A 25,416-nucleotide genomic window follows, 5' to 3' on the forward strand; every position below is an offset into this window, starting at 1 on the left:
ACCCATGTGGGAATACAAGCCGTTTTTCTTTTCAAAAGCGGTAACACCAACCTAAACCTCCACATTGTTCCAGCGGTAAAATAATCCTGGCCCTCGAAATACACAAACAAACGTGAGCAGCTTCCAGGGAAAAGGTGATCTTTTATTTCATCCAAGGCCTACATTTCAGGCGTTTCATACAGAAGAGCCATTGTCGGATATGAAGAGGTCTGTTTGGCAATTGATGATCTCGCTTTCTGACGTACCTGTTACTTACTGGCAGCATCCGTTATGGCAATTTAACCTGTCCCGCTGACCTGCTTAAACTACGTTTATGCGTCTTTATTTACCCTCCCGTTACAAACAGCACAGCCGATAAAACTCATACAGGAATCTCCTTATTTTACATTTTCAACACAGGCTATTCAAACCGCTGAAAGTTGAAATGCTGTGTCATGTCTCTCGCGGGTTTTAAACCCCACCGCCCATGTCTCAGCAGACTGAGCCCGCCATTTCAGGCTCTTTCTCCGGCTCGTGCGCATGTGTACGCTAACAAACGGCACTTTTGGTAGCACTGTATGCCTAGAAACATTCAAGCGACAGCTCGATGAATGATCCGCTTCACCGAACTCAAGGGTGTTGAGTTCGGTGTTGAGTTAATACTCCTTTCACTCATTCATTCATTCATTCAATTATCATACATGTGAGACCAGTGATATAATGTTCTTTGTGTGTTCATGTTCCTTGTTCCTGAACCAGATTTGAATGACAACATGCCAGACAGTGCTGGCGACGGAGTCTCCGTGCTCCCTTTTGTTTATTTGAATCATTTCTCACATTGTTTAGTGAAACTGTTTGTAGCATTTCTCCAGTGTGTGTTCAGGCTCGTCCTGACACAAAACTTTAAGTAAAGCGGATATCCTTGTTTCAACGTAGGGACGAAGTCAACAGTAGGGATGCGACTGGTGTCGCGAGGAAAGGAAGCAAGTGTATTAAAAAGATAGGTGAAAGTCTTGAAGTGACTGTTCAGGTGGTACCCTTTTGGGACGTTTTGATAGGGCAGAAGGGATGGATGGTTGTCAGAAGTACCACCCAGGGTGTGGGGGGGTTCCTTCAGTGCCTCGTCGACCCCCCTAACCCCCCTTTGTGGACCCGCCTTCTCTCTTTTGTGGGTTTTTTCCTTTTCGACGACCACCCACACCAACACCTCCACTCCACCTCCAACCCGCTCCAAAGCGGTCCCTATGGAACCTGTCGCCAGGCCTACGATCGGGCCTTATGTACCGAACTATACAGCTTACCAGTGCGTATGACCATAACGATGGGTTGTTCCCCCCATACTCTCGAAGTCCTGTAGCGTAAGTTAGCCTTGCGTATGTTATCGTAGCGTACTGTACGTTAGCATACCGTACGTAAGTGTACCGTACGTTAGTGTACCGTACGTTAGCTTACTGTACGTAAGCGTAGCATACGTTAGCATAAAGTACATTAGCCTAGCATACCGCACATTAGCGTAGCGCCGTATCGAGTGCATGTGTCCCATACACGGGGGGTGTCCAACGGCGGGGGGGTCAGTGTAGCGGTCTCAGCAGGTAGAGGCGGTCCCCCTGCTCACCGGTGAAGATGGGGGCCTTCTTGTAGTGCTCCACCAGCTCATCCATGGAGGAGAAGCGGCGCTGGCCAATGCAGAACACGCCCTCTACCGTCTGCACCCTGAAGTGCTTGTTCTTGCCGGCCGCCTTGAGGGACACCGAGAAGTCGTTTGGCTGGGGAGAGGGAGGGAGAGGGAGGGAGAGGGAGGTGGGGAAGGGGAGAGGGAGGGAGGGGAGGGAGAGAGAGTGTGGGAGGTTGGGAAGGGGAGTGAAGGAATGGGGGGCGGGGAGAGAGATAGGGAGGATGGGAGGATGGGAGTGGGAGAGAGGGAGGGGGTGAGTGAGAAAGGGGCGGGGGGGGAGAATTTGAAAGAGGGAGGGATGTAGATGCTGGTAAGTTGTGGGTCCATACTGTTGATCAACTGCTTGTATTGACTATTATCTTTCATAAATTAGGAGGCAGGATCGTCTAGTTGGTAGGGGTGTTTGACTTCAGAATGAAAGGACCTGGGTTCCTGCAGGTAACCTTGAGCAAGGTGTCCAACTGCTGCCTGATCATTAATGGAAGCTTCTAAAAAACATATATCGCTTTGGATAAATAGAGTTTGATAAAATGTCTAGATAGAACAGGAATCCGGCTCACCTTTTTTAAATCTGAATTTAAGTATCAACATACGTTTCGTGAATTAGCGGGAAAAGACGTCAAAACCAATTGGTGTGGTACACAGAAGGTGCATTTCTATATTTTAAAACTATCCAGCAGGGGGCGCCAACACATCGTAAGCAAGGTCTAGTCCTTGCATTGTTCCGAGACGGACCTGTTTCCAAATAGGATCCATGTGGGCCAAACCGAAAACACTAAATCTGAGATAATGCATTATTTTGAATGATCCGATGTGGGCTAATTGTAATGAAAGCGTACACACAATACAAGGAGATGATTAGAAGAATCCTAAAACACACATGCATGCAGGGGGAGGGGCCATTGAGCTGTGCACATATATGCGTACTCATCGACAGAATGCCGACGACACGGTTAATTCCAGGACTCGACCACAGCTACTCACCGACGACTCGCTGTCCCGGACCAGGAAGTCCCCCTCCAGCCCCCGCTCGTTCAGCGCGCCCTCGGCCTGCACCCGGGTCACGCCGCCGTAGTACCAGTCCCTCCCGGGGAACCGGCCAGAACCGGTGGGGCCCACGCAGAGCGATGGGGAGGAGCCTAGGGGGGCGGGGGCGGGGTTAAGGGGCCCGTCGCTGAGCACCACCACGTAGTTCCGGGGCACCAGGCCCACCAGGCCCCGGGCGTTGCGGCAACGCCACCACTCGGGGTCGTCATCGGGCTTCTCCACCACCTCCATCACCTCGCCCTTGTCGAAGTTTAGCTCTTCGTCCGTCACCGAGCTGAAAGGGTAGAGGGTCTGCACTGCGTGGAAGACCCTGCCGCCATCGTCGCTGCCGCCTCCCGATTGGCCGTTCAAAACCACAACCGCCGGAACCCCACCCACGCCCTGATAAGCCCCTCCCCCAGGCATCAGCTCCTCCACGTCGCCGTCCTCCAGCACGTAGTTGGACGGGAACCAGCCCATCTGGCCGCCGGCGCTGCCCCGCCACCAGCCATCGCTGCACTTCTCCATGACGACCACCCGGGAGCCCTTCACCAGGGTGAGCTCGTCCTCGCGCTCGGCCGCGTAGGCGAACTTGACCAGCGCCGGCACGGCCAGGTCGTAGACCCGCTCCGCCCCACCGCCGCCATTGGGAGGGCACTCGGAGTCACTGCTGGGCGTGGGCGAGGCGTCCCGCGCACCCGTCTTCCTCTTGGTCCTCCCCAGGCCTGGGAGAGGGAGAAAGAGAGAAAAATAGGGGTTTAGGTTACAGGTGATGTAGGTAAGATTTGTAAAGAGAGAGAGTAGAAACGAGCAGCAGAGAGCAGGATTTTCAAACGTAACCCAAAAAAACTTTGTAATTTAGTCATTCAATCATTAATTTGGTCCAAGTGGCACGAGTTTGAGCGAAATGCTGCAGGGTTCTGTTGTGCTGCTTTAATAATAATTTTGTTATATGTTAATAATACTGTTTGTTTGAGAAATAATTTGAATTTATAAACATTTGTATCTATATTTTTTTTTTAAACCACTGTGGTGTATAATGTATTTTGTCCATATTTTTACTGTACAATGAGTGATTGGAAATTTGCAGTATTGATGGCAACTCTAAACGGGTCAGAAAGTTTACATCGGACGCCCAAATCCTCATCTCGTGTAGGGCCCCAAAATGTCTCGAGCCGGCCCTGGTGCCTCCGGATAGTGTTATGAACAAAGACACGACTGCATTGGATTCTCAGAAATCTCTAGGACTTCCATATGAAGTACAGAGACACAATGATGGTCATCTCATCCATAGTTGGCGAAAAGAAACTGTGGCAGTTACAAGCAGTAAGAACCTTGCTCCTCACGTGAGTCAACGCTTGCGGTTCTTTGCAAGTAACGAAAAGTGAAAATTCACTTTGCTTTTGTGTAAACAAGGCTTTAGGCTGCAGGGATCTAAGTGTTGTTCTGAATTTGCAGCAGTGTGGAGAACCTTTTTTTGTTTTTTTTACAAGGCCTGCTTTTTTAAGGGTGGAAACATTTTGTTTTTCAAATTTAGGCTAGCTCAACACAGACAGCAGTAATTCTGCTGCAGAGAAGGTGAAAGTACAACACCACCCATAGTGTCTGAGCAATGCGGTTCTCTAAACCAAATCGGCTAATGCACATTCAACACTTAGTGAGTTGTTACTTTGCTGGTAAGTGAGCACTGGAGGGCTAATAAGTGGAAAGCACCTTCATCAGGGCAGCAGAGGCTAGCAGCCAAGCTAGGTATTGATTAGCAATGCTAATGCTCCCCTCGTGGTAGGAATACTAATTGTGCAGCTACCTGACCTAGCCAGGTGAATCCCTCACAGTGCTTTCAACAGTAATTTTCTGGTGACTCTGTGACAGTAATACAAATAAGCAGATGTTTCTGACACCCCCCTTTTCTCAGCTACAGAAAACAAATCTGCCATTGCTAGTTGACATGGACAGAAAATTAAAACCTTTGATCTCTGTCGAGATACACGTGACGATTACTGATAATTGGGAATAGCCATAGAGCCATGCATATATGCCTAATAAACTAAAATGATTAAAGCAATGGGTGTCTTTAAACTTTACTATATATATATATATATATATATATATATATATATATATATATATATATATATATATATATATATATATATATATATATATATATATATATATATATATATATATTCAATAAAGCACTGTGAGACCGCAGAGATTTCCTTTGTCTAAGTGATGGCTCTGGCACCATTTCCACATGGAAGTCCTCTATGTGAAACGCAAAGGTGTTTTTTCTATCATTGTCTTCGTCACCATCTGCATTCGTCACAGTGTTACCAGAACCGATATATTTTGGCTAATCTACGCCGTTCCACAGGAGTGGTTTCTTGGGTTTGCTGTAGGTAATCACTTAGACAAAAGAAAATAATTCCTCTCACCATTGTGGGAGTTTGAGCGACCATACTGAGAGAAGATCGTGAGTTTTACCACGTATTCAATCTACCAAAAACCTATTTCCGTTCTCCTGCTTCCTATGAGCTTTTTACATCAGATAACGGTCCACCAAGCAAGAATATGACCAGATGAGAACAAAGTTATAATCATCGACTTTTTGGAATAATAACTTAACAACGCAATATACAAAACACCTGACAGAAACCAATCATCCTTTTTATCGGAAGAGCCTCCCTCTCTCTCTCTGGCCTCTCAGGGCTAAACCCATGTGATTGAAACGGGTAAGCATGGGTCGGAAGTCCCGCCCCCTCTCTCACCGACATACGCACATTTCGAATTCTCCCCATTCTGAGCATTCCCTCATGAGCGGGGAATGCTTGGGAATGAGGATAGGGACCGAGACCAAAACAGGAAGAGATTGGATGTTGTTTGCCTTAGATACTGCAGATAGAGAGGTCTTGCGGCTTTGAGCCATGGAAAACTGGGACCTTTTGAACCTCTCCACAACAAGCACCTGGTGAGATCGTCATCCTCTCCTCACTCATTTTACAATGGGCCTGGACGAAAATACATTCAGATGCTATGTGGGGCGCATATTTGGAGCTTTCCACTACTGGTCAATGATTTGTGTTCTCTAGGCCGTTCGGTACAAACACATTGATAGCCCGATTAGGGCAGAACAGCACTGCGTTTAGCCGTTTATCTACAGTATTGTACTACCATAATTGGACATGCCTTGTTTTTACCATGTCGTATTCACATACTATTTATACCGACTCACTGTGTTACCCATACTGTGATTATACAAAACCCATACAAAATTGCAGATTCTAATCTAATGTCGACATTTTTGTTTTTGAAAACTACAATTACAATGATCATTATTATTATTAATTTATTTTTGTTCAGTAGTGATGGTACCACATAAACAAACCTCTATTTTAGGGATCACTGGAAAGTAAGCATACAACAGGTTGCTAATTGTGGGGAGTTCTTTCTTGTATCACCAGGTTGACACAACATTTTTGTGTTTTTTTTAAGTTAAATACGCAGTGCAATCCTAGTGGAAGCGAATTAATGGTAAAAGTAAGCATTTTAAATACTATTATAAACACATTTGAATGCTTCCCGCACATAGTTTTTCATTGCAAGTAAGTCCCAAAAAGATAAATCTTAATATCGTATATAATATTTTCAGAATCACAATACATATGATATTGTAACATCAGATCCTGAGGTCCCTGCTGATTCGCGTCACTATTCTACACCTTATTGAAGGACAGCCCAGCCGGCTCTCCCCTGCTGGTTAGGACACCAGCAAGGTTTAGGCTCCTGGGGCTGGAAGGGCGATTAGAGAAGATTGGAGGTACAGTAGTCTCTGTGGGTCAGAGAACCCCAGCAAGCACTCTGCTACCACCCTACGTCTGTCAACACTGTCTCCCGGTGCGGAGAAGGTCAAGAGCAGCCCCTCCCCCGCCAGAAAACCATACAAATCCATTTTCTCCCTCTTGGCTCCGCTGTGAAGCTTGAAACAGGGATCACCTAGGATGATCTTGAAGCTCCACTGACCATCTTACCTACTGAGGCATATGGGCTATTTGTGTGTGTGCGTGCGTGCGTGTGTGTTTGTGTGATGCTAAAATACTGGAGCAGCAGGAGCAGCATGCCGATATACTGTCATTTCCTGAACAGCCGGAATTCAAGCAATAACAGAAAAAAAAACGATTGTGTAAACAGGAAATATTACTGGAGAATGCTCTCAAAATAAGAAGATTAATTATTCCATAAAATAACATAAACGAAGCATAAATTAAACATCCTCGAACAGAGCACTCGAAAAAAAGCCTGCCTTTTATAGTGTTCCTTGCATGGCAGGGTCCTAAACTTGCGTGTGGTTGCATGTTTAACTGTCAACTGAGACTGTGGACTGATTTAAATTCAACCACAGTGAATGCCTGTGGGCCTCATGCAGCTCCTCTCATGGAATAATTCTTGAATTCTGTTTTCAAATAACAGGTTGAAAAATAGAATATGAAATTACTAAAAATTTTGACGTGAAATTTGTGTGGCACAGAAAGTAGAATGGAAGAATTCAAGTAGCAAAAAAATAGTTTTCGTTACAACAAGAATACAATTGAATGAATTGAACATTTGTGGCTGAACGACGAAAAAATATAAACTATCTTGGCAGCATCAGAACCACACCTTGTTCAAATTGGACGAAAACAAAACCAAAGAAACCCTGAGCCCTGAGTTCAGGACTCTCCGGAATACCAGCATCTCCGACGACGAGTCAATCCCCCCCTCAGCACAATGCAAAGAAAAGCGGGAGGAAGGCTATATTTAGACTGCACAGGAAATGAGGCGCACTGCCATTGGAACGGAGTGAGCAGCGCTTTTAATGGTGAGGCAGGAGACGCTTTTGACAAGCCGGCTGAACGCATGGCTGGGGCCCGGGGAGTGCACGGACACACACGCACACGCACACGCACACACACACACACAGAGAAGCACACACTCAAAGATCTCTTTGCAAGGAGATGACATGTTATCTCTACATCTATTACATGTCAGTGGCCCATAGCTCTGCCTACAATAAATGCATTCAACAATGAAGATACAAACCGAAGATGCAAGAATCATGCAATACATACAATTCATCAAATAAGCAAACAGCTGTAAGTACTACAATATAAACACTTAGTATATTTTTTCATGCGTCAAGATGCAGTCTGAGCAGATTTTGTCTTCAGTCCGCAGCAGAAGATTTTTTCATCTTTCTGTTGCCCTTATGTCAGCAGGGAGCTTGTTCCACTGTTGTGGAGCCAGCACAGCAAACAATACACACATGTACACATCCCACATGTGCAATACAGCAGCCGCACGCACACAAAAACACACACACACACACACACACAGTGTAAACTCCCTCTACGTTAACAGTGACAGCATGCATCATGAAGTGTGAATGGTAATGAGGTAACCAGTGTACAAACACTGGTCAACACCTTCTGGGAACAAATTACAGAGAAAGCCATCTGAAGGGCCGTCCCCCTGACCGTGGAGAGACATAAACACCTGTAAGTCCCAAACGAAGAGACTGTTTAATTCACGATTGGTAAACCACGAAGGAAGGGAGATGTTGATAATTGCCACACACACACTGGGATGCGGATGGGTTTCTGCAAACAGTTGCTAGACGCCAGGAAATTAGTCACTCAGGGAAGCCTGATAACTAAAGGCCCTCAATCTAAAGTTAGAGATAATTACATGCTTCAGGCATACTGTACACACACACACACTTACAAACACACACACACACACACACACTCTCTTGTTTCCCCTAACCCTAACACAGACTGGGAAAGGTTTGTAAGTTATCAGCCAACCTTTTTAAGAGCATCTTTGCAGTCATCATGTTTTTTTATTTTTTTACACTAATGTATGTAAGTAGTAAACTACATTCCACTTACAACACAAAAAAACTTGTCTGGAGATATCCCGGAAAAGATGGCCAGCCATTAAAATAAAAAAATTTGAGCAGGCAGTTACATTACGTTTTTCCCCCGGAGTGGCTTAATGGAAACGGCATTGCATCTCCTGCTAGGAGAGCACAGGTCACAGGGTTGACTGGGTGAAAAAGAGACTCAATAAAGTAGAGCAAAAACAATTCAGACAGGCGGATTTGCAGAGCTATGGATCGGGAGCAGTGATTGGTGATTCACCAATCAGAGTGTTGCTGTGACAAACGGACACGTTTGTGAAAAACATTTGGCACGTGAAAAACGAGTGTGGCGTGCAAACTAAGGCAGCAACACTTAGTACAAAGTAAGTTTGGGTTGAATGTGTTAGTTCTGATTTTGGATTTTCCCCCGACCAACGCCAACATGTCTTGGCTGCTCGTCAGCCAAATTAAGCTTGGCATCTCACTGTGTACTCCGGTCATCAGTGATGGATGTTATGCTATTATTCTTTGCCACAGGACTAAATTAAAGAGTGAACTCATTAAAAACAAGAGATATATGAATGGAGCCCTGCACAATCACAGTTTCTCAGAGTGACAAGGTTGAAATCCAGGGCGGGGATTATAACCCCGACGGCCAAATGAAACACTTCCACCTTCATTAACATAACTGCAGCCGTTCAGACAATAAGCTCAGGGATAAGACGGTGGAGGGAGCCGGTTGAATGCCCACAGTGGATTAAAGCAGCCTCCATTCTCAGCTCCATTTGCACTATGAGAGATTAAGGAAAATAAAACTGTAGAGGAACCCTCACCTGACAGACCAAAAACAAATTAAACCCTCACCCCAATAAATAACTCCAAAAAAAATCTGCTGGGCTCTCAGCCAATAGGATTATTAGGGAAATGCAGTCACTAGGTCATCCGATAAAAAAAGTGAAATGTTGGGATGCTTTCTAACCAACAGATTCTCGTTGGGACGTTTGCGAGCTGGGTCAAAGGCAACAACTAAATCCCTGATTATTCCAAGGTATGCTGCAATAAATTAATAAGCTGATATACAATGGGTGGAAACACGCCAGTGCAGTTGCTGACCTGGTGTTCAATCTAAAGATCTATAGATCTATAGATATGTATCCGTGTTTCGCCTTTGTTCAGCAAGCACCTGTCCCGTCTCACCGTCAGGGAGGCCTTACCGTGGATGCCATTGTGCCGACAGACGATCATCCTAGCAGTGTAGATAGAGAATTGAACGCTACTGAATATAACCAACTGAATATAGAACAACAAATGACTAATTCAAAATGCCATTTCTCCAAGCCCCTCAGCAGCAGTCTCCATTGTCATGACATTCTGTCAAACTCATAGCGGCGATCGAAAAGGTCAGTGCAAAAAAGCAGTCAAGTTTCACATTTTGCGCAGCGTACAATTAACGGTGAGTGGTCTTGAACGTTGCCTATCACTGTTACAAGACCCACACAGTCTGTCGAATATGGACACACGGCCTTCCAGTACAACAAAAGTATTCTCATTGGGAGACAATGGGAGCTTTGTAATAATACACTGCGACACTGGGATCTCCCCAGTACAGCCACGGTCTTCCACTGTTGATCCCGGCGATGTGCCCAGCACAACCAGTGTTTTAACTGTTGCATACATGGCTCACCAAATAGGCCTGGGCCTGATTTTGTTCCTACTATCGTTGGGATTTTCAGTATGTTTCTTTCATATTTCCGCATAATCCACTGACCTCCATATAATTAAAACTAAACACGGGTTTGAGTTATAGAAATAAGTGCCCTCAGCAAAAAGGTATTTCAGTAGAGATGACAACAACAATGCAAGGGGTGGCCGGCATAACATGCCCAAATTTGGAGCTTCAAACCGGCAACCTTATCAACGTCCACTTTGTCTCCTTTCCCCAAACACCTCATCTCGCAGAGTGTTTCGGCTAGCTTCATGGCTTTGGCTCGGATTGGATGTGAAGCGGAGCGGCCCATCTGACTCGAAGCGCGTCGCTATTTCAACCGCCTGACTGTGACGGCTCCGCTCGCTTGTCACAACACTAAACACTTTGTGTCCCACGGTGAGGCCACGATAACATTATCCCCCTGTTCACAGTTCAGGGAGCACAGATTAGTGGAGGGAGCACACAGGCCTGGCAACTGCCTTTGTTCTCATAAGAAGAAAGTGTGTTGTGTGTATCCAAAAGACCCCCCCCCACACACACACACACATACACACACACACACACACGGACGTAATTCAATCCCATGAGGGACAGGTTGATCCTCTATATAAAAGGATAAAGATGGGAGCGACCGGGATGCGATTCCATGAATTACATGGAATCGTGTCATTCCTGATTCCATGTCCCCTGTGGAATTCCCCAGATTTGATTTCATATTTTTAGCCCCGGGCCCAGCACATATGACTAAATAATGAATGAATAAGGTCTGTTTTTGTGCTGCCACCATTAGTCGACTTGAGCGATGACATCAAAGCAATATTCTAAACCAACTAATAGTGTTACGTGATTGGCCATCGTGGTGTCGGGTCGCGTTTCTCCAAAAGTTGATACTGTTGCCACAGACCAGGCTGCATCCTTTTTCGCAAACGCATGCGTACCCCCCCCCCCACACACACACCTACCCTACCTACCCCCCCCTATCTACCCCCAACCCCATTGAAACAAATGGCTGAACTGTCCTTTTCGTCGCAACACCTGATTTCGGTGTGAATGGACCCTGATGTTACGTCCTATCTGTTACTTTGAACACTGCAACCCAAAAAAACATTCTGACCAATGAGAGAATACATAACTGACAGGCATATGAAGGACTGTACAGCTGTGACCATTATGTATATAATGTTGGAAATACAGTTGAGAAGTGCATCGACTTCAGAGGAGCAATCAGTGAACAGAGAGAAAGTGGAGCTTCTCTGTAGCTCTCAGAGGTCAGAGGTCACATGGAAGTAGCTCATCACTGCTACGTGCTTATTAGCAAAAAATAAAATTCTTTGGTTTCCTGGTGTTACAGGCTGCCAATGCAGTCCTGGTCAAATACATGTCGTTTCTTGGGTACCTCCTGATAAGACTGCATTGTTTGAAGGAAAGCTGGCTACTTACAGTCTGAATCGGTGAATACATTATGGTCGATCATGTTTTTTGTTTTAAAAATAACCATGTGAAAGATGGCAACACGTTGTGATCGGTGTCTCCGTTGGCTCAAACAAGGATCTTCAGCACAAAGAATGAATCCTAACACCTATCCTATCTTGCATCCGGCGCAATTGACTTAATCACTGGCGCATGTGTCGTTGCTAGTTTGCAACTGGCGCAGAGCGTTCTTTTCCCTCCTGCGCCACGCGTCGGTAAATTAGGGAATGATCTTGCGCCCCTAGGGGCGGTTCGGCGAAAGGAGGAGGCGTGTTCTGGCGCAAACGTTCCCTGGTGCTATTTTGCAGTTTCAGAAACCACTTGCGCCACAAACCACGAAATACCTGGTTTAAAGTCAGTGGCGCGTTGTTCAGATGCTATTTTAAGGGCGCATGCATAATGTTGCTTGTGCACCTTGCGCATACACTTTGCTTCTCTCATCTACCTAGACACGTATTCTTGGTAAATTGTTTGGGAAAGAACAGCTGATACAGCGGTAATAAGTTGTATTTTAAATCAATGCATCTGCAAACACCGTACAGCAGACACATATTTTCTTGACACAGACATTGTGTACATGCCCATAACTTTTAGGATTGATGAGTATTTGATTGTGAGAAAACATTGTTTCACCGCGAGTGAGTGTTAAAAAGAATGAATGAATGTGGGCGCGCGTGTGTGCGTCCATCTGTTAAAACACACACAAACTAAACACGTAACGCATAATACAGTCCATGGCAATGTATATTAACGGGGGGACACATGCATATTAGGAACACAAGTCGATAACGATAATGCATACAATACTGATAAGAAACAATGTTTGTAATGTATTGCGTAAATCATTAAATAGAACCACAGTTACCGCATATCATATGTGTTAAGTTTTCTTTGCCGAAATCTATTTGAGGACTCAGTATTTCTGAAGTTGTGGAAGAAAACCTTATTCCATGTGTGAAATAGGCCATATTATTTGGCCATAAACTGAGCCATTTGAAGTTTGAAATTCATGTGCATCTGTCTCATCGGAGACCGCAGATGCACTGTCAAAATATCAACTCGTCAGATTCAAATGCGCTCATGGCTCTTAAAGGGGATGGGAGCTGGCACTCTCATTGGTTTATTGCACGTTACGCGCAAACCACAGCTATGGGTAATTAGGCTACTTCAGACCAACCCTTTCTAGATTTGCGCCAGGCGCAAGAGTCAATTTTGTGCCGGTAAACTAGCGACATCGCCATAGAACCACCCACAAAGCTACTTGCACTTGGCGCTTCTCACTTGCGTTTCAGACCGTTAAAATAGGGCCCCTAATGTTCTATGAAGGTTTTGGCCTTCTTTAGTCTTAGTGATTTTGCACACACTCACTACAGTGTTTGTATAAGGAACAATCTGGTATATGAATTTTGTTTTAGAAAATACTCTCTTTGCTCACTCTACTTACAGATCTTCCACAGCAGATGGGGACAACTGGTGATTGCGATTGGACACTGTCCAGCCATGATGCGCACACAAGCGGAGAGAAAGCAACAGGAAAGGGAAGGGAAGGAGAGAACGAACGAACACAAATGTAATCAGACGTAAAGGAGGCAGAGCAGATTGGTACCTTAGTTTGTGTATTTCTTGATTTAAAAAACACCACAATTTGGCGTATAGTTCCAAGAAGGAGGGGGAAGTTGTTTACCCCATGGTTACGGACCACGGCAACTTTGTATTCCTTTTTCTTTGCTAGTTATCATTATTGATTGTAAGCGCTACAATAAGCAATGTTGTATATGAAATGCGCCATACACCATGCCGTTAATCCTCAAGTGTGGGAGACCGTAACATCAACATTAACATTAACCACCCCCAAGACGAAGCTCCGCACAACATGGGGTATGAATACCCTCTCAGTGGCTGTGCCACCATGATCAAAAGCAGATTGGCCGAGACTGGCAAAAACATAGGATTTTACTCCTCTTTCTGCCTTATGCTATTATTTTAGAAACATAGAAAAGTAGAAAAAGTACTATCTTAAAGATATGCTAAGCAAACTATACATTGGCCCTTTAACAACATTGGTAATTGCAAAAAATGCAGATGTTTACATTCCAAGCCAACACCTGCTAGCTCTGTCCTGCGGTCTGAAGTCTACTTGATTTATCCGACCCCAGTGAAAAGGTCAGCACAGACCTTAATAGTTGCATATTCAGGGTGACAAGCTTTATGCTATTAAGGCCAAAGGGCAGTCTTTCCAAAAAAAGGGTTTTACACAATATAAACCACATCCTTCAGCCAATGCACAGACAGACACACATACAGCTTTGCTGGTATATAAATTGCGATTGCATTGCAATCGTTCACACAGCTGGGGAAGTCTGGAGATCATCCTACACAGCCGCAGACACTGCCGCGATTGCAGGCTTCCACTCAGACATTAAAGGTCCCATGGCATGCTACTTTATATAAGTTTTAGTGGGCCCTTAAATACATTAATTTTTAGAAATACGTTTTTTAGAGGCGGGTCAAGGTGGAGAGTGGGGGTGTGGCCCTGAGCAGCTTACGGCCACGGTTGCATGCGCTTGTGTTTACAGTGGACGTATCGCAATGGCGAGGCGCACACAGCTTTTGGCCGTGTTCTGTAAATATCCTAGAACACTCTGGATGCTCTGGCGGGAGTCCTGGAGCTCTATATATAAATAATATCATATTATACATAGATATCAAAATCATATAATATATATTATCGCGGCCAAAAGCTGTGTGCGCCTCCAGACGATATTATGAATCTCAAACGACTGCGTCGGGTTCTCCAGCATCTCTGGTTCTTCCACATCAATCTGAAGTGGAAGTAGACAAAATGTAGATTCTTGTTCTCCATGATCTAAGTGCTGCATTTGATACCTTTGATCATGCTATACTTCTTCAACGTCTTCAGCATTTTGTTGGTCTCCAAGGTACAGCTCATGCTTGGATCTCATCCTAATTAAACGGGAGATCTTTTTCTGTTACTATTAATAGTCTCTCTTCTGATGTAATGCCCATTTCATATGGGGTACCTCAGGGGTCTATTATTGGTCCTTTGCTTTTTAACTTGTACATGTTACCAATTGGGTCTATCATTCGGCAACACAACATCTCTTATCATTCATATGCTGACGATACCAAACTTTACATATCTATCTCCTCCGATGACCCCTGTCCGGTGAATGACCTCACTTGCTTTATCTCCGACATTAAAAATGGGATGGCCCAATTTTTTTTAATGTTAATGATGCCAAGACAGAAATCCTGGTTGTAGGCCCTGAGACACCACTTTCACCCAATTCTAACCTCCCTCTTGGTAAAACCGTGTAAGGATGTTAAAAATGTAGGAGTGACTCTCGATGACAATCTTAATTTTCAAAAACATATATCTAACATTACAAAGAGCCTTTTACCACCTTAGAAACATTTCTAAAGTTTGTGGCCTCCTGTCTTTACAGGAAATTAGTACATTCTAAATTTAATCATATCACCCCTATTCTTAAATCATTTCACTGGCTCCCAGTAAAACAAAGAATTGAGTTCCAAATACTCCTTCTTGTCTTTAAATCATTAAATGGCCTTGCCCCACCCTATATTTCCGATATCATCTCTTTTTATGATCCAACCCGTTACTTAAGGTCCTCCAGTAAATGTCTCAGCACGACTCCCAGAATTAACACTAATGCGGCACATGGTGCCTTTAGTTACTGTGCCCCAATCCTCTGGAATAGCCTGCCTTTGGAATTAAGGTCATCGCAATCAATGCTCTCTTTTAAAAAGGATCTTAAAACGTATTTATTTTCTTTAGCTTTTAATTCATGACTACAGGTATTTGCTTTTAAACACTCCATTTTATTATTATTATTTTTCAGTTTGTTTTGTCTTTTCTTTTGCTAAGTGTGTTTGTTTATTTTATATAATTTAATGACATCTCTCCACTCAAAGCAGATTGTGTCTATGTAGGCCACATGAAATGTGCTATATAAATAAACCTGACTTGACTTGACTAGACTGAATGCGACATGGAGAAGAAAGGGGTTGTTACCCGAGATTGTTGACCGCGATTGTCTCCCGCCGGAGCCCTGCTGCCCGCTGCCGAGCTGTTGTGGCTCGGCACGACAGTGTTGGGAAAGACTTTCTACGTGAACTAGTTCAAAGTTCAGTTCACACATTTTAAAATGAACTAGTTCAGTTAAAGGTCCCATGACATGCCGCCAGGTGTGGGCTGATTAGCCATTACAAGCCGTTTTGGAAATCTGTCCCTCATGACATCACAGGTGGGCGTGTCAACCTAGATGTGTGCTGGATAGATAGTCTACCAGCCACTATAGCAAACGTTACTCATCTATCCGTAACAGATCTAGGTGGACATGCCCACCTGTGATGTCATAAGGGACAGATTTCCAAAACGGCTTGTAACGGCTAATCAGCCCACACCTGGTGGCATGTCATGGGACCTTTAAACGTTCATAATTCAAAATTTTGAACTAAGTTCACAGTTCCATAAATGAACTAGTTCATAGTTCTTTTTTTCAATATGTTGCTGTGAGCTATTATTTTTTCCCGGTATTTTGAACATTGAGCCCACTTTCTGATTTGTCTAGGATGAAATAGAGTGGTTGAATCAAATATTGTAGCGAAATACAGTTTCTATCGTGTTTTATTGCACATTCAGCGCATTTTGTAAATCCCATTGATTTCTGTTGGAAGACTCATTGCTCGTCAGCCAGAAATGGAAAGGGTTCAAAGTTCACATTTGGTTGTAGTCTCTTCGCCCGGTTCTAGCCCTACTGTTGAGACGGAGAACCGAGCGAAAAGACTACAACCAAACGTAAACAGCCCCCCTTTCCATTTCCGGCCAACAAGAAATAATTCTAGGAGGTATTCTAGTCCGCTGAGCGAGCCAGAGAGCTAACGTTATGGATTGTACACATTTATAATTCGAAATTCGTCCCATCCTTTATACCACAGATACTCTAGGGTCTATAACATATAACCGCCTTGTCTGATTAAAGTTTAATTAATTTTTCACAATTTACCAGCTCTCGTTTTTGAAGAATAATCACTGCGCCATTTGTTTCAATGGGAATCGCGACGGTCTAAACTTTCAACATAAAGTGTACATATTTATAATTTGAAATTCGTCCTAGCCTTTATACCACAGATACAATAGGGTCTATAGCATATAACCACATTTTCTGATTACAGTTTAATGTAAGATGACAACACCGCAATTGCAAATTAACCACATGGAGATAACCATGGCAACCGGTCAAACAAATTTTCTTTTTGCGATCATTCTGTGCGTGCAACCGCCGTGTGGATAAACAAATAATCCCCCTATTGAACGAAGTTAAACCGAGTGAGCGTGCCGTTCACAGACACCAGAATCAACGAGTTCACAGTAACATTCATCAGGCAGTAATAGAGTATGTTCAGTTCACGTTTGCCAAAAATATGAACGAGTTCATGAACTATCATTCAATGAACGCGTTCAGGCACAACACTGAACGCCGAGGCACCACCGCCCTGTGGCAGTGGTGCCTCGCGGCGGTGGTTCCTTCCGGCGGTGGTGCCTCCCGGCAGTGGTGCCTCGGCAGTGGGCAGCGGGGCTCCGGCAGGAGACAACCCCTTTCTCCTCCATGTCGCAATTCATGTACTTCAGGGAGTCAAAGCCAAAGTTCCTTTCCCCCAAATTCCTTCTCAACCATGGCTGAGATAACCCCCACTACGAGTCTCACTGTGGAAATACCAGAGACATCAGAGAACCCAACGTGTTATTTGCCATAACACCAACAGCAGAACGGTTATCGAAATAACAAAGTGTGTGTATTCACACACACACACACACACAGACACATGTTGCGCTCGCACGATCGAAGCTCAATGTGGGGAAAATTCCAAATCGGTGCGTCTGAGCTTTGTTTTTTTCAAAGGCAGAGCAGGATACAGAGTGCTCGTTCTTCTCTAGTTCATTATTTACTACTCTCCTATCCATGGCGAAAATGCTACTGCTAATGCTAATGCTGTGTTAATCTGTTGAGTCCTGACTAATGTGAGGAAGCAAGACTCCATGTATTAATTGATAATCAGGTGTGTTGTTCACGAGCGTACTGTGCAGATTGCTTTTAAAGAAACCTGTGATGTATCGTGTCATGTGAAATTAAAATGTAAAGAAATTATAATTGTTTTCTTTCACGTAGAAAATGTTTTCACTTGCAAATGAGAGTGAAATTATCTTACTGAAGAGCGCTTTTTGAAAGACAGGCCTTTCTTCTGGATTAGTCATTGAAAATAAGAACTGTGCAAGTTTTTCTTTTGCAATCAGGGAGCAAGAAAGTTGTAGCATACAAATCAAGCTTGATTTCAGCAGTTGACAACTCATGGCATTGCGATGTGACTACGAAATGATTTATCGGGCAGCCTTAATGTAGCGTAACATTTCGAGTGATGTAGTGAGACCCAAACACATACTTTTCAATAGGGGTGTAGCGGTAGACTGAAGTCACGGTTCAGTTCATACCTCGGTTCAGACATCCTGGTTCGGTACGAGTTCGGTACAATGAAGGGAAATGAAAAAACAAAAATCCAGAAGGCAATCTTTGGTTGTACCACCTAGTGTCATACTGATTTGGAAATTTTAAGTTTTTTTTATTTAACAGCTTGCCAACAATATTGACCAGTTGGATAACCACATTATCCATTAGCTGTTGCAGCTAGCTCTCCCCTGAGCTAGCTGCAACAGCCTGAACTGTGTAATCTAAGATTTAAACAGTAAACAATAAGTACCCCACATCACCTCCAGACTCCATCCGTAACTTGTAATCAAAATAAGACAATCAGTTATAAAAATGAAAATGCAGCATGTCTTATTACTGAAAGTGCAAAGTACACAGAATTGTGGCGCATTTCCACCGGATGGAGCGGGTAGGTTCGGTGCGCCTTGGTGGAGTAGTGAAGGTGCGGTTCGGCGCAGCTCAGTTACGGCTCGCGTTTCCACTGCCGACAGTACCCTTACGGTAGGGGGGGATTCAACCAGATGGCAATGCCGCGGCAGCTACATTAGCATTGTGACCTCATAGCAGCCCGACACAGTGTAGCCTGCTAATAAATCAGAGGAAAAAGAAGAATGCGCACAATGAACAAAGATCAACAATGTAGGACATCCAAGAAGGACGGCAAACTTTTGTGCGACATTATTTTCAAAAAACGAAGCTTTCGCCGTTGTCCAGAAATACCTTGCGGATAATGTGTTTGTTTGTTATTATCCCCCTGTCTCACGGAAGTTCGATTTGGTCGACCAATCATCGGACGGCGTGTGTAGCTCAAACTTGCCGGCATCCTTGTACATCTCAGTACCCCAACGGAGGGGTACAGCGAGACGAGTACGGCTCAATATGGCTCAGTCCGGGGATGCCCACTTTTAGCGGTGGAAACGCGATCCGTGCCGCACCTTAGCGAACTGAACCGACCCGCACCCTCGGTGGAAACGCGCCATTAGCTGTCCCTGAAGAACTTGCGTGTCTAACATTAGTTCCGCATTACATTAATCAATTCGCACACCAGTTTTATTTAATTGTATACCGTGTATTCTCTGTGTAAATCCATGCACCGAACCGTGACGTCCTTACCGATTCGGTTCAATACGAATACATGTATCGTTGCACCCCTGCTTTTCGAATTTGGTGTAGATTAAAATGTTCTGCTATATGTTTCATTGATTTAGATCATAAAATAAGAAAATCATACTGCCATATGCCACACTTAAACCTGCTTTCCAATGAATGATTTGAATTGACCATGATTTGAAGGGGGAGGGAGAGGGCAATGGGGGAGGGCCGGAGGACAGTGGCATCAGATACATGTGATAATTTGCAGGTGGATGGAGGAACGGGGTTAGAGTATCTTGTCAAGCATGTTTACAAGATACACTAAGAAGAAAGAAGTACACTAAGAAAAATCCACAGTTTGCCTCGGCCGTCGGCGTGTGAATGAATGTGTTTATGAACCTGTGTAAGTCGCTTTGGATACAAGCTTCTGCTAAATGCCTTAAATGTTAATGTAAATTTAAAACATCAATACACTCTGCTGATCACTAACTACCGAGCAGTGGTGGGTAGTAACCTGTTTTAAGTAACGCAAATGAGTAAAACAGTCATTTTTTCGGGTAACGAGTACTTTTCACGTTCCTTTTTTTAAGTCAAGTAAGTTACTCTTACTCAAGTAAATATTTTATTTAGAATTCTACTATTTACTCAATTACATTTTCCATTGTGCCTTCATTAAAATGAGTATTTTGATAAACACATTATCTTTGTTGACTGTAATACAAGCGTACACATTAGCGACACGCTAGCCTGGTCCTACCAGACTCTCGTACTTCCTTTCATTTGTACAGAGAGTCTGGACCTACTCAATTGACAAACGTTAAATCACTTGAAGGCGGGTGTCTGTTGAAGTTTAAAGCTATTGGATCTGCCCAGTGCCACTCTGGATCTGCCTTAACCAATCGCTAACGTTTGGCCGGGAATCACGTTGCACGCAGGCTGTAAACAAACCAAACACTGTGCGTGAAGATGTCCGTCAACGAGAGCTGACTTTAACGTCATTGAGCTCAGTCACTCCCTCTGTTCGCTGTTTGGACGCAGAAAATGTAGACAGAGAAAACCCACTAACATACCACAGACCCAGACCGAGTACTGAAGGGAAATTCAAATTGAGCGGAAGTACTTACTCTGCGTTCACACCAAAAGCTGTAAAGCGTTTTGAGCGATAAACGCCCATTCACTCTCTATTAGACATGAGCGATAAAGCAATAGGAGCAATAAAACGCTTGAGCGATAGCTTTAAAGCTGTAAAGCTGTAAATGAGAGTTGAAAACAGCTCAACTCTATGCAAATGAGCTACTAGTGTTTCGGCTGTAAATGACCGCCAGCCAATCGGAATGTAGAAGTCTCTCGCCGGCGTGGGTCCCAGCAAACATACGCGAGAACTTTAGTTCCTAGTTCCTACCACACATTTGTTCCTTCATCATGGTGCGTGAGAGAATAATTGTGGCTATTGCAGGGCATCATATTTGTCCGCGATTGCATAGCCAACGTGGTCTTATTATAGCCAGATCATTAACTAAAAAACACATAGAAAGAGTGAAGCATCCAACATATGGTTTCAACAACTCCATTAATTAGTTATTCAGTGTTTCATGTATTTATGCTTATTATTCTTTTTCTATTGACCAAACTTATGACTATCTTGTGTTTTTGTGGTTCGGCATCAGCAGCAGCACTTGCTTCAACTACGAGCGTGCAGGCAAAAAGTGTGGCTCCTTTAAATGGAAAAGCAAAATCGCAAGAGTGATAGCAGCTGTAAATATTTTGGACAGCATTGCGTTTTGAGCTATTTGGCGATTTTGCATCTTTTACAGCTTTTGGTGTGAACGTACAGTTAGGCGGGCGGAGCCAGGCTAGCGACGCGCCCTCCCTAGGTCGATTCCATAGACTAGGAGACGGTCGACCATTACATTGGGACTGAGGACTAGAACGCCATGGATGCAGAGGCACAGGAAGACATTTTCGGCAGGGGGTGCAGGGTTACGGCTCACGTAGAGTTTATATAATTCTAAAGATACTATGTTACACAGGCTCTGTATTCTGAAGACCACTCTAGAACTTCTTCGTCGTTGTTGTGTCTGGCTGTGAGTGTGCGTGCATGCTATGCGTAGGCTGGATCGCAATCGCGTGAAGACAAATCTGATTGGCTAATCAGCTAACCAAGCCAGCCTGGTTAGTGTTTCATTGGTTGTGTTCCTACAAAACTCTTGCCTTTTGTCGTATGCACAGAGCTGAAATAAATTTACGTTTTTTGTGTAAATTTGTTTGAAATTAAATGACATTTTTTGTTGCACATATTGTTGTATGAATGTTTAATGAACAATACACACAATGAAGCAACTTGTGAAGATTTTTTTAAGAGTGCATATCCTTCTCTCTTCTCACTCACTCACTCACACACGTTATGTCTTTTTCACTGATCCAAGCACTCCAATGTAAAGTAACTTGTAATTTGAGCAGAGATGGGACAAAGTCACTTTTTGGCAAGTCCCAAGTAAGTCCCAAGTCTTAGCAGTCAAGTCCGAGTCGAGTCCCAAGACAAGACAGGGAAAGGCAAGTCGAGTCAAAGTCCAATTCCCAAACTATTTCAAGTCTTGAACAAGTCACCATGTATTTTTACTTAATAATGTCATTATTAGGCTATTGATCATAATTTCAACATATCACTCTAATGTACAGTCATTTCTTATCAATACAGTTATAATATGTTCATTTTTTCTGTGTTCAAATGTGTTATGATATGCGCATGCACCGAAATCTTAGGTTGTTAAAAGTAGCCCAATAGGGTGGCTAAACCGCCCAATCTGGCAACACTGCCTGAACGTCCTCAAAATGCAGCCCAATAAGGCTGTAAAAAACACCCAATCTGGCAACACTGCTGAACGTCCTCACCTCCAGCGTCAACGTAAATCAATGAGACCAACTGAAACAAAGCCGATCTAAAAACTGTGATTCTGAAGAAAGCATAAATGATATCGAAATTCAGTTTAGATATTATTGAAGATACGAGTGTGTAGGTTTGTTAAATTTTTTGAACAAAGGTAAACGGTTGAACAATGATTTAGTTACGATGTCTTAAGTGTCAGAGGCTGGCCAGACGGCTTCAATGGGACCAACTCAAAACGCAGCCAATATGAAATTAAAACTGTTGTTCTGAATAAAGTATAAACAATATGCGTCTTGCGTGTCTAATGCGTGTCTAATGCGTCTTGGGTGTCTAGCCCTCTAGGCGGGAAATAGGTTAGATATCTAAAACAATAAATGTTTTGACTCAAGACATGTCGAGTCATTACAAGTCAAAGAGGCAAAGTTCAAGTCAAGTCTCAAGTCAATAGCAGTCAAGTCTAAGTCGAGTCGCAAGTCATGCGTAAATTTGTCAAGTCGAGTCTGAAGTCATCAAAACCATGACTCGAGTTTGACTCGAGTCCAAGTCATGTGACTCAAGTCCACATCTCTGAATTTGAGTAACTTTATAAGAAAGCACTTTTTTACTCTTACTCAAGAAGGTTTTCAAATTGGAATATTTACTTTTACTCAAGTAGATTTCGAAGGAAGTAATTGTACTCTTTTACTTGAGAATAGATTTTCAGTACTCTACCCACCACTGCTACCGAGTGATCAGCCAATATAGTGTGCCTCATTCAGACCTGTTTTGCGAGGTTCAAATTTATTCTAGAGCCCTTCATAAACATCAACAGTTGACCAAAGTGTTGTATAATTCAACTGTCTAGTTCTAAAACTATCAAATATAACAAAACCAATTCAAAATCACCAAAAAAGACACACTAGACCAACCAGTCAGCAACCTTTTCAACATGCAGTGCCAGTTTGACATTTCCTCGTTAATGAGTGTTAAGCAACAATATATTAAAAATTAAGCTGAATTATGACCTGGAATTGTACTATTTCCATATAGTCCGCAATCATGCATCAGCATTTTAAATGTTTTTTGGGTTGTTATATTTGCAACATGGGCTTACAAATTATGATTACATATCAGAAACTCATTCAAAAAACATATTTGCACTGTGAGAAATGTAAAAAACGAGAATATATGAGAATGTTGGAACCATCCACATCAATAGCTTTAAGAAATGTACAGCTTTGCATAACCATGTGAAGGCAATGCATACAAGCCACTTGCAACAATATTTTAAATATTTACTTCTCTATTACTCACAACATAGGTTTAAAAACTATTAATTGATCCCATTTCAGAACACTGCTTTCTGTAACTGATTTAAACATATTTGCACTGGGAGGAAATGCCCAAAACAGAATAAAATGCAAAAAAAAAATGGTAGCAATGATTATGCTGCCGCATTGTGCTGTGAATTTTTTAGTAATAAATACATTTTATTTTATTTTAATTATTTATTTTTTTCAAGTGTGCCGATAATTATGCAGCCCCATGCCAGTGGTGGCACGCGTGCCTAGGGTTGCCGACCTCTGCACTAGAACATTATACAATCTCCTGAGAGCGGGAGAGAGTCTGCTTAAAGGTCCCATGACATGCCACCAGGTGTGAGTTTGATTAGCCGTACAAGCCATTTAGAAAATCGGCCCCTTATGACATCACAAGTGGGCGTGTCCACCTAGATGTGTGACGGATAGATGAGCAACGTTTGCTACAGTCCACTGGGTAGGCTGGTAGACTGATCTATCCAGCACACAGCTACGTAGACACGCCCACCTGTGCAAGCCCGGATCATCCATATATACAGTTGGCCGATTGCCCTGGGGCACCAGCCAAATTGAGCCAATGGGGGGGCACCAAATGATCAGGACAATGACTAGACCCTTAAAATATTTTTGTTATATTTTACATAATGGCCTAATATACTAAGAGATACAAAGACATACAAAATTAACCACTGATAGGATTATTAATAAAAAGAAAAATAATTGTGATTTGGTTGTAAGCTAAGTGCCCCCCTCCCCCCATCATAGATGAGTCCACAATAACAAAGCGGCAGCGGCGAGAAATTTATGGAAACAAAAAAATCAAAAATGGACAGGCATCAGCAAAGCGGTTTCGCAAAAAGAAAGCTAAAAAAAGAAAAAGAATTGCGGAATATAGACGGGATTCAAAATGTCCCATCAATCGGAAGCTTTATTTTGCGCAAACCAACTTTGGCAATGACTTATTCAGTTCAAAAACTTTGTGCTGAGTAGATGCTACAAGCTACAAATCATCAGAAGAAATGGCAAACAGACAACCTTCCCCGGCCTTTCCTAACCCTGCCTGTTACCAACTGCGAGGGAGAGAGATGCTTCTCTCAACTGAAACGGGTCAAGAACGAACTAAGGACAACGATGGGACAGAAGCGTCTCTCTGCCCTCTCCCTGATGGCCATTGAATCTGAACTGGTAAAACAAATGGACTTCTAGGATTTACTGAACGACTTTGCCAGCAAGAAATCGAGGAAGAAGTTATAAAGGTAAGGCCTATTTACCATTATTTCTATCAGTATAAGTCAGTTTCAGGATTTTTGGTTGGATGTGTGGTGAGTCTGTACTATACTTCCTTGTAAATCTGTGGCCTTTATGCCAGCCAAGTTTAACATTTTTGCGTAAAGCTGAAGGATAGGGGCATTCCATGTGTAGTCTCCCTGGGGCATCCTAAGGGGTTAATCCGGGCCTGCACCTGGGATGTCAGAAGAGGAAGATTTGCAAAACGGCTTGTAATGGATAATCACTCTCACACCTGGTTGCATTATATGTCACCTTTAAGCCTTGACTCAAGCACAGAGTTAGAAGTCAAAAACCGCCTGAGAGCAGGAAAGCGTCTGCTTAAAGGCCTGCTTGTCTCACCCAGCGTGTCCTTGATGTTGCGGACCAGCGAGCCTTTCTTCAGGCTGTTCTTGCGCTCCACGTAGTTGGAGGGCACGTAGCCCGTCGCGTTGGCTCCGTTGCGGACCAGCCACCACGTCTTGGAGTCGTCCAGCAGCAGCAGCCGTTCGCTCTTCCGGATGTCCAGCTCCTGGTCCTGCTGGGCGTGGTAGTCCCACCTGGCGATCACCATGGTTTCCTCCGTCAT

At 43.6% G+C, this 25,416-nt stretch overlaps 1 protein-coding gene across 1 annotated transcript; it reads right to left on the minus strand.

The window, feature by feature from the left end:
- Positions 1–1,477: 1,477 nt before the first annotated feature.
- nck2b (NCK adaptor protein 2b) lies at positions 1,478–25,416 on the minus strand (the record flags this gene model as incomplete). The annotated part of the gene is made up of 3 exons (XM_079734157.1): positions 1,478–1,745; positions 2,639–3,405; positions 25,191–25,416. The coding sequence occupies 3 exons, from the start codon at positions 25,414–25,416 to the stop codon at positions 1,551–1,553; spliced, it is 1,188 nt and encodes a 395-aa protein (XP_079590283.1). The 3' UTR covers positions 1,478–1,550.

Source organism: Pollachius pollachius (genome assembly GCF_949987615.1).
Source record: "Pollachius pollachius genome assembly, chromosome: 4".
NCBI classification, from domain to species: Eukaryota; Metazoa; Chordata; class Actinopteri; order Gadiformes; family Gadidae; genus Pollachius; species Pollachius pollachius.